The 10724-nt window shown below is 46.7% G+C and overlaps 1 protein-coding gene across 3 annotated transcripts in view; it reads right to left on the bottom strand.

Moving 5' to 3' along the window:
• The window catches only part of MAD1L1 (mitotic arrest deficient 1 like 1), a 529982-nt gene that overhangs the window by 212561 nt on the left and 306697 nt on the right, over positions 1-10724 (bottom strand). For all 3 annotated transcript variants that reach the window (XM_026650732.2, XM_026650733.2, XM_026650734.2), the window contains one exon: positions 5625-5713. In XM_026650732.2, coding sequence (XP_026506517.1) covers positions 5625-5713 — 89 coding nt within the window. The remainder of the gene's footprint in view (positions 1-5624; positions 5714-10724) is intronic.

Here is a 10724-nt window from a genome sequence, read left to right as displayed (position 1 = left end):
TTTTTCAGGTTCCTTCAGGAGAGCAGCTAACTGGTTGGGTTGGACTTAGTCCAGGAGAGCGGGCACATCGGATTGAAGGTGAATGATGTGCTGAGGCCCATGGTAAACGTTAGCAGTGAAAATAATTCCCTCATGAGGAGTGGGGTTTCTTTCCCCACCTTCCAATTTGGAGAGTTTGTATTCTTCTTCCACCTGTTTTCTGCCAGAGTGAATTTGTGATGACAAATTGTACAGGGAAAGAATGTAAGTACAGGCGTGTTCCTAGTTCCTGCATCCCCACTGGCAGCAGGCATTAGACTCCAATGACTAGAGACACACCACAAACAAGGAGCAGCAGTGTGAACTGGTCGTGTGGAACCTCACAGGGACAGCTCCTCTAGGGCTTAGTCTACACTACCAAGTTTTGTCGCCAAAAACTGCCTTTTGGCAACAAACCAGTGAGAGCGTACACACTGCAATGTGAGTTTTGTCGGGAAAAACGCCCGGTTTCAGCAACAAAAAACTTTCACCCCTAGGAGAGACTTTTTTCTCTTTCCCTCCCTTTACTGTCTAAGGCCTTGGCTACACTGGCGCTTTACAGCGCTGCAACTTTCTCACTCAGGGTGTGAAAAAACAGCTGTAAAGCGCCAGCGCTGTAAAGCTGTAAGCTAATCCCCTCGGGGAGGTGGAGTACCTGCAGTGCTGGGAGAGCTCTCTCCCAGCGCTGGCGCCGCGACCACACTCGCACTTCAAAGCGCTGCCGCAGGAGCGCTCCCGCGGCAGCGCTTTGGAGTTTCGAGTGTAGCCAAGCCCAAAGAGCCAGTGTAGACACTGCTGTTTGTTTTGTCAACAGAACTGGCTTCCGCCAGTATCCCACAATGCCTGCCCTGATTGCTCTGCTCAGTGTTTTGATCTCTGCTGCCCTGCAGGCATGCACCCCTCCCCTTTCAAAGCTGCGGGAAGTATCTGACAGCTAAGTGTGCTGCTCCCTTTGGGGAACAAAGAGCAAATCATTGGAATGCTCCTGTTCTGCCCTGCACTAGGAACACAGGGGCAGGCAGACTGCTGTCGCAGGTAGGCAGGAAGGAGAGATTGTTGCCCTGCTTTGACATTCCTCAGCATGGAGAGCTCACAGAGCTACTCATGATGCCGCTCCTGGAAGCTGAGGAGGCTGTGGGAGAACTGGGAGGGAATCCTCCCAAGATGTGCAGCGATCAGCTCCGCCTTCCCACAACACTGCACTGTGGGATACATACCCACAATGCATTGCTCACACAATGTGGACATGATCTGTGGACAGAGGGAGCAAGTGTGAGCACCCTTTGGCGATTTTTGTTTTGTCAACTTTTGGGTGTCGACATAAGTTTTGTCGACAAAACTTGATAGTGTAGACAAAACCTTAACACTGTAATGGAGAAGGAGGGGAGGGCACAATGATTCCCCTTCCCACCCTCCAAAACCCCTCCCTCCTTTCCTTCCTTATCACACCCACCCACCTGCTGTCAGCCATGTGAAGGGTTCTGCCATGGTCCACTACGAGAGAAGCTATGGACACACAGAATATTTAAAAACGATTACATTGATTTTACAAATGTTATATGTATCTTTATGGGTTGGCTAGTGATTGTATTCCTGGCTAAATGGGGGGAGCCAAAGGGTTTTCTGCAGGAACTAATATCAGGAGGGCAGGGGGTAATTAGAGCAAATTCCTAATGCAGGTATCTACTCTGTGGAAATTTCATCCCCTAAGGGAAATAGCATGTATAGGTCTGACCTGGTTCAAGAGGCCTGGTAAACAAACAACAGCCCTGACCTTGGAGAGGGCCATTCACATTTAATCCAAGAATGGACATGAGACTGTGACAGAGAGGGACAGGCCCTGCAGTACTTTGGAAACTGACAGGGTTTCCATGTGGAAGATGGTGACACTGATAAGCTAGATGTTTACTGTTTCTAAGATGCCTTTTCTCTGTAATGCTTCTGTTCTGAATAAATAGTACTTTGTTTTGGGAGACCTGGCTGGTCACCAGTAACTCAGTCACTGCCCCCGAGAGAACAAAACTATGGGTGCTGAACTAAAGTCAGACCTGCTGTGATAATCTTAGTGATTTGGAGGAGTCCGCAGCCTAAGACCCCAGTCAGGAGGGAGTGGATAGCGAGATCCCACCTCAAGAAAGATGACTAGAGGCCTGAGATCTAAGTGAGGTGGCCACAAGGAGGACCACAAGTGCTCAGAGGTGCAGCTACCTCCGGAAACGTCACAACCACAACAAACTATTCCTGGTCCCCATACAAGGGGGAACCCTGTGAAAATGTCTCATGATTCCCTGACAGCAAGGGTTTACCTGTGTTACAGTAAGAGAGCTCTTTACGGGTTCCCAGCCCCAGTGCATGGGGGATGCCAGAATCAGGAGAGGTGGAACACTACCCCATTCCTAGATTGGGTAACTCTGGAGCCATAAACAAAGTGCTTTCTCCCTAATTCTGCAGAGAGGAGAAGTCCATGTTCTGCAGGACAGAAAGTAGAAGGAAGACAATGATATTTGGAGTAGGCTGCTCCTGAGAAGAAAATAGACTACAGCAGCAGAGCAGTCCATCTACTTGTGTAGAGAAGGGGATGAGAAATTGCCCACTAGCCCCAGATTGAAGATGCCGCCAGCTGAAAGAAAACACTTCATACAGTGTGTGTTTTCTATTAGAAACCCATGGCCCACAAAACTTGCACATGCTGAGCAGCAAGAAGGGAAGGGATGAAACCAAGTGAGCAACTTTATACCGTTTCTATCCACCTTGCAAAGAGAGTCATAAAATTGTGACGAGGAAAGGAAAGAAACCCAGGTTCGCATCCTTGCATGCAGAAGCCACACCACTCAGGCCTGCTTAGCCGCCAAATCACCATCATCAGGGTTTGGAACATGTTCTGTATTTTACTAAATACACCAGCACCACCCTGGCAACAAAAAATGGCTCAATGACAGACTTCCATCTGAACAAAGAAGGTTTAGCTACGCTGGGAATCTACCAAAAATAATCTTATAATAGATCTGAAGGGTCAAATGTCTCAGGTGACCCTAGCTGCAGAAGTGTGTGGTCCTGGAAGTGTTTGTGGTGTGTGGGTGGTGGGGCGGGGGGGGGGAGGTGGACGGTGCTGCTATGAGGGGCAACCCCAGAAACTTGGCCTCTTAGCTTGACACAGCTTTCAATTCTGGCTTCAATTTATTGCTCCTCACTGGAGAACTGTTCCAGAATATAAATGGCTTTGCTGGGGAGGAGTCCACTTCTGGGACACTCTATTTGAATTCTCAGGCACAATTTAAATGAAAGAAGCAGAGTTATGGGGTTGACAGGCAATGGACTCACACTTAAAAAAACCACCACAGTTTGGAGTTCTATTTAGATTGCCATGCCTTAAAGAGCAGGACAGGGGCTTCTTCTGCTTGCAGAGCACCTAGCACACTATTGGCACTCAGTAATAAAATCATTGCAAGGGACCTGACAGTGCTGTTTGTGAAATCTGCCTCAGTCCAGGGGCTAGGTTTGCAAACCAGGGAAAAGATGGAGAAAGTGAGAAATGAGATCCATTTCCACTGTAAGGAAGGCATCGGCAATCTCATGAAGTCCTGGAATATGTGGAAATCCAGCTGTTTCATTTTGTTTTCTGCTGTCCTTGAAGTTGCTCAGTTAATAGATGGCAAATGCTGTTTAATGAAGATAAACACTGAATAATGAATCTTGGAGGTGAAAATAGAGAGACTGGAATTGCTCCTAAATGGAAAGGGTGCTGCAGTCCATACTAACCAGGAGAGAGGGGGGAGACTGGGGAGTTACTGTAGAAACATCCTGAAAGCCTCCAGCTCCCAGAAGACAGCAAACAGGATGCTGGTTTTACTGATAGAGAAGCATAATATTAATCAGAATAAGGGATGGAGTTTTATTGCTGCTGGAGAGATTTTGAACACCCCTGTAGCACTGCAAACACCATGCTTCAGGCTAGTCCTGTGTGCCCCCCAGAGAAAGCGAAAGACAGAATGAGATCAAGTCTCAAACCAACACTCACATCATGAATAAGGATTTAGGAAGAACTGATTTACCCTCATGGGAGGAGGTAACAAAACTACGGTGTGACCTACAGTACCATCTCATTAAAAGATGATTTGGTGGAGAGAGGCCTCCAAAATTCTGCCACTCCATCTTGTGGGAGCTGTCCCTGAGAAATACATCCCAAAGGGCAGTTTAAGAGCTCTCTATTGTATTAGAACAGCTTAGCTGAACACTGGCCATTTTCAAATCCATTCCATTCGAATACTGAACAACCCTTCTAGAGCTGTAAAACAAGCCGGGCAGGGAGGGGGACATTTAGAAAATCCATAAGATGCAGGCCAATAATTTGTGCCTCCTGCAAAATCCTGCTCTCGCTCCTGAGAGGCAGCAATACTTTTACAATGATGGAACTGAAAATAGAAAAGAATTAAGAGAAGGAAATCCAGCCAAAATCTCACATCAGTTCAGAACCACAGATGCAAGTTGTCAAGATCGAACAGATTGGCTCAGTTTAAAAAGAAGGAACTTTATTAAAACATTCTGGATACAGATGAACTTTCTGCGCTTGGTATTTATTGTTTCACCTACCTTGGAATGGGAGCTGTAAATACTTTAATAAATACACTGAAAGGTTGTCTAGTTTCATTGTAGCTTTTGTAAGTGCTTATGTATCCCTCTGCTGAAATGCTGTTTTGTAACTTCTCTCTCATTGAATCACAACATGTATCCCTCTGCCATCTGCAACTGCACACTAGGGGAACCATTTTTCTTTTCTCTCCAGCCCTGGAAGCACATCAGTATTACAAAAGGCTGTTTCTAAGCCTCTCTCCATAGATGCCAACAGGTTCTGTACTTAAAGTCCAGATCCAGTAAAAATAAAAAACAAACAGCAAAGCTGTTCCACAGGGAGGGAAGTAAATGGGGTGATGAAGGAGCCACCGCAACATGAATTAACAGAGGGCAAGAGACTCAAGCGGATTCCAAAACAGAGCATGGAGAAACCCAAGGTCTGAAAATGACAACGTGTAAGAAAGGATAGAGACCCCAGGGCTTTTCCATGGCTCCGGGAATTTCTTATGGGGTTTTGGGGGGTGACATGAGCATGAGGTGAAGATAGGTGGACAAAGAAGGATTCTACTATGAAAATATCCTATCAGGAAAAGGTCAGTGTAATGACCAGCCCTAAAGCTTAGTTACTTTTACTGTAAGCTTCCTGGAACTGTCTTTTTGTTGTGTGTTTGTGTAACCCACACACCACCTGGGTGTGGTGTTCTGTCCCATGTAGTGGCACCGAGACCACTCAGAGATTAATGAGTCTGCTCTACAGCCTTAGCTAAGAGTCAGATGGCTTTTAGTTCATGCAGTAGGGGCTCATGCACTGAGGTCCCAGGTTCAATCCCACCTGCTGACGACTGGGGGGTGTCGGTGTTACATTTTTACAGATGGGGTCCCGGGCTATGACCAGGGCTCCTAGGTGCTACCACAATAGAAATAATAAATGATGAGGATGCACCATTTGTTTCCTTTTATAACATCATCTTGGTCTTTTCCCTTCTCCCCAATTGTGTAACAAATAGAAGGAACAGCTCCTAGCACATGCTCACCTGAGTGTGTTCACTTCCTCAGTAGTGATGAAGGTGCTCTGAGCTGCTGTGCATGCCTGAGACTTCAGGCTCTTTAGCTCCACTTCCAACTGCAGGAATAGGACAGGAGGTTAGTTCATCTATCAGAGACATGACAGACATGAATGCACACTACTGAATCACACTACTGAATGCCCAGGACTCTCAGGGAGTAAGGAGTCCCGGAACTTCAATATTTTGAAGTATGGACCATGGTGCACAGATTTTTCTAATATAAGTTTGCAGTAAGGAATTTATCATTACTACTTCTCATGGAGGTACAACTGGCCAGATGCATTATGGGTTTTTTCACCTTCCTCTGAAGCATCAGGCATTTACAACAACCTGATGGCTCACAATCCATCCCACTACAGCAAATTCTATGAACCCACTGGCACATAAGTGCCTTCATTTCCATCAGGCAGCTGTGTCCAGTGTCATGTGGTTCTTCAGCTTAGAGACAACAGAAATGGAAACCAACTTCACCTCATAATATGATGCTGAGAAACAGCAGGGAGGCAGCCATTTCATACTCCACAGCCAGCTCCATCTCAGTATAGAAATCATTCCAATATACTTTGTGAAATACAACAGTTTTACATGTGCCAAGTACCAGCTCCCCAATTAATACACCCTCTCTTGCCACACCTCCAATTATCTCGCCCCACATTTGCTCAAAGGCTGTATGGGGCAGCTGAGGGAGGGGGGAGGGAGGACTCATATTGTTCAAGAGGAGCCATTGCTCTTCTTCTGAATATTTCCCCATCCATTCCCTGGCGAGTAAATCGAGGCAGAGAACTCTTTGCATGAAACTAGGAGTTGCCTAGCACCTGAAGTTCTATACTAGCAATGCAACCTCATTGAGCACCAATAACTCCCAGAGGAAATAAGCTGATCAGATTGCCTTGTCCAGTCTAACTTCTGCCCGAGGCTTCTACACTGCACCCATCCGACAGGGGAGAATTTCCAACCCTTTCAGATACAAGTTGCCCTGGTGGGGTGGGGAAGAAACAGTGGATGAAGAATTAAGAAAACAGTTTGTCTCAGCTCCCTTTAGGCTGGGAAACCAAGCCACAATTTGAGCACATGGAATCTCTTACTCAGGCCCTATAACTGTCAGGTTGGGAGCAGAGGGAGGAATGTGTAGCAATCGCTTCGGTCTCCTTTGGCTATGCAAATCTGTGTCCCCCATCCAGCGCCCAAAAGTCCCCGCAAAGGGGAGGGAGAAATGGTATATTTTACCTGCTATTAAACTATTACCCTAAAAGCCTCAGGCATTCTAAGCAGAGACAACCAATTCTGAGCGTAAGTAACTTTCAGACACCCTGCGGCCCTGTTATGTCTCCTCCCAGCCTGGATATCCTCCCCACTCATTCTTCATTGTCTGTTCTTGTACACCTATTCCCCTCCTCACACTTTGGCTCTTCCTTCAGCATCTGTCTTGTATCTCCTGATCGCTAACTCCCCCTCATAAATCTATGGCCAGATGCTATGCTTTCCATTTACAGGGGAAATAATAAGCAACACAACCCTAATTAGAGATGCAAACCATATGAACACAGAGGGCTCAGTATTCAACATCAGGGAGATAACACATTAACAAACAGTACCCTTCAACTGTACTGATTAGACGTGTAGAGCATCATAATTCTGCACTGGTGTACTAGGTCCAAATGCAGCCAACTGGTATCAGTGTCTTGCTTTTACAAGAAGGGGACAGTGGGTAGGTGGGCAAAAAGAACATGGATTCAACCGCAGAGCTATGCCTAGTCACATTGCTCAGCCAGAAACAAAGTTCCAGTGTAATGTATCTCCGCACACCTGTGTGCTGCAGGAAAGGCATGAAAAACATGGCAGCATTATAGCTAGGGACAGGGATAGCCTGATTCCCCGCCCCTTTGGATACATCAGGGGCTAAAGCAAAGGAGAAAGAGGGGGGAAGAGGTTCTAGCCAAAATCCTTTTTGGAACACTAGATGTGGATATTCTCCCATTATTTGCCAAAACCCTTTCAAGCAAAGAGAAAGAAGCAAAAAGCCCTCCTGCATCATTATGCTGTAAAAATGTTCATGTATATTAGCCGGCTGACAAGATTATCACAGCGAGGAATGCTTCCCTCAATTTTCTGATTACTGAGCTTATCTGTCCCAGCTCAGTTCATTACAGATGGCTGGGATAAAGCAAGCACTCTAGATAATTCCAGGGATGAGAATCAAGGAACTGGTACTGGCAGCAGACTTCAATTCCAACCTACTTCTAGCAGGGAAACATTCATTATACACTCTGCTTCCCATCTCTGCAGAAGGCTGGGATGAGGTTTGTTATTATAGTTTTGTGCTGCTTTCTGGGCCACATGTGGATAGCATTTGAAGATGGAGCACTGGTAAATATGCTATTTATCAAAGGCTAAGCGGCCTCAGCCTTGAGTCCAACTGCCACCTGCTAACTGACATGAACCAATAAATCACTGCCGGCTCCTTTGGAGAAGATGGGGGGTTAGGAATCTGTTTTCTGTGGTTTGGGGTTGCATGTGTTTGTTGTGTGCAGAGGGAAAGAGTTTGAGTGTGTAATGGGAAGAGGAGAGGGGAGATGTGTCTGTGGGTACACATGTGCTCATATCTGTTCCGGAGGGCACAGTGTCAGTGTAAGTCCTATTTGATAAGGAGTTAGTGTCACACTTCTAGTAACTATACAGCGACTGCCTCCTAGGCAGCTCTATTAGAACCCGGGTGAGATTCCGTGCGGTGCCTCTACGAGCAACCTGGGGTTGTGGGGGGGTGAGGAAAGAGGGTTTTAAGTAACCTTTGTGCCCTCCCAAGTCTGAGCTGCTCCAGGGGCCAGAAAAATCCACGGTGTAAATTGGACAGATGTGGGGAGGAGGAGGATGCCTAAATCCCAGCAGCTGTCCCTGGCTTCTTGTGGGCCACAATGCTGCCAGAAACTCCACAGTGCTACGTGCTGCCTCCCCACCCCCAAAATGCTCCTCACCCCCATACACCTGTGCTTGCAAGGGGGTCTTTGGAAGACAGCTTTCGGCTGTCTCACTCAGAGCCTGCAACAGGGGAATTCTCCTCTAGTTAGATCTGGGGCTTCTTGGGTACGTCTACGTCAGCGGTTTTTAAACTTTTTGAGCTGAGCTCCCCTTTGAGTTACAATATTTGGTTGCTCCCTCCCCCCCAGCCAAAAATAGACACATCCAGAAATATTCTTGATACCCTGCTCATAAATCTAACACAGACCTTAACACGACTTTAATGAAATTACCTGCACCTGTAAGTTTCAGATACTTAATAACGGCACAGCCAAGGCTTCCCCAGCAGCAGGCTGCTTCTACCTTGCAGCCAGGATGCACCCTAGAGCACGGCCAATACCTGCCTCTCTGCCCTCCCCCCTCAGGTTTTCAGGGTGGGGGGTGGCGCGTGTGACCGTCCCTGGGGGCGGAGCCAGCGCTAGGTGCAGAGGCTGCCAGGAGTGGAAATCTGGGTGGCTTGCTGAAGTGAGTCCAGGGGTGCAGGTGGCACTCTCTCCCTGTCCTGCAATGGGGGCTGGCACAAGCCGGCTAATGTTGCTGCTTGTCCCCCTAAAATATGCCTCCATGCCCATCTAGGAGGGTGCACCCCACAGTTTGAAAACCTCTGACCTACCTCTACACTGAATCCCCCCCCCAAAAAAAAATCCAAAAAACAAACATGGCAGCAGGTCTCAGAACCCAGTTCTACAGGTGAGTTGGCCTTGAACTTCAGGGCTAAAAACAGCAATGTAGAGGTTCCCACGCAGGCTCTTAAGCCTGGTGACGGGGTGTGTCTCGGAGCCTGATTAGGAACGTCTACATTGCTATTTTTAGTATCCTAGAGAAAGCCCGAATCTGGCTCTGAGACTTGCTGCCACGATATTTTTTCTGCAGTGCAGATGTACTCTCAGAGCTCCTTTATGCTGCTCCAGCCCTTTTACCTGGCATACAGGGAGGCCAGAGCAGGGGCGGGAATCTCAGCCCAGGGTGGGTATGCATCCCTATGTTACTGTGTCTCCTATCCTGATAACAGGCTTGATCCAGAAAGGTGCTAAGCTCAAACTATTCCCAAGAGCGCTTCAGGAGCTCAAACTGCTCAGCATTAGGCCCTCTAATTAATTTGTCCCCATTCCAAAGAATATATTACTGGCTCCAGAAGAAGGCAGGCTATTTTTTAAGTTAGCCAAGGTTTTTATGATACCGGGGGAAAGGGCAGAACCATGAGTAATGTCAGAGGCCATGAATGGTGAGAAAAAATAAACTGGTATTTAACATTTTGACCATGCAATGGCCTTTTAACCAGAATACGTCAGAGCCTCTTTTCCTCCCGCTCCCTCCATTCCATTCCATTTTATCCAGTTCCTTTGCAGCTTTCTTGATGTCCATAATCCCCAATTTCTGGCCAACTTTAGAGCTATTGATTGGATGAGATCAGGGCACATCCAACATTTAAAATAACTCATTCATTAAAGGTGCCATTATCTATATGGTGTGTACTGCCATGATGTTTTCAGTAACAGAAAACACATCTCAGGCCTTATCATTTACAGAATAGAGGGGAAATTACTAATATGTTTAGAATTAAATGGAATGTTTTTTTCCTCTCCTCCCATTCCCCCACTTTGAACCTGCCAGGGGACAGGAGTTCAAGATGGTTCTCCTGAAAGTGTTGATGACTTTACAAACACCAACAGCAAAAAAAGGAATTCAGCCTGTTCTATTTCCCTGTTCTGCTTGAAGTGTCTGAGATCCTTAGAGATGGAAGGAAAAACACACAACTCTGAACTGGGCTACTAGCTGGTAAGAAAAACAGATCCTTCATTTTCAGATATCTGGTTTCAAGTTACACTTGTGGCATTTGTCACTTTTAAGCTCCATCCCCCCAGATATTCTGCCAATGAGTTAATACTGATTCTCAGGGTGCTAAATCCTCACAGCTCCCTGCGGGTGTGGCTGGTCATGTCAGTCATTTTCAAAATGATCTGTGACCTAGGAATCTAAGGCTGTATCTATATTACAAGTGCTACAGTGGCAGAGCTTCAGTTACACCACTGAAACGCACACACTTGCTAC

This window comes from Terrapene carolina, unplaced genomic scaffold (assembly GCF_002925995.2).
Source record: "Terrapene carolina triunguis isolate 2854851 unplaced genomic scaffold, T_m_triunguis-2.0 Scaffold93, whole genome shotgun sequence".
Classification (NCBI taxonomy): domain Eukaryota; kingdom Metazoa; phylum Chordata; order Testudines; family Emydidae; genus Terrapene; species Terrapene triunguis.
The sequence above is the reverse complement of the archived record's forward strand: the minus strand, read 5'-3'. Positions and strand labels throughout refer to the sequence as shown.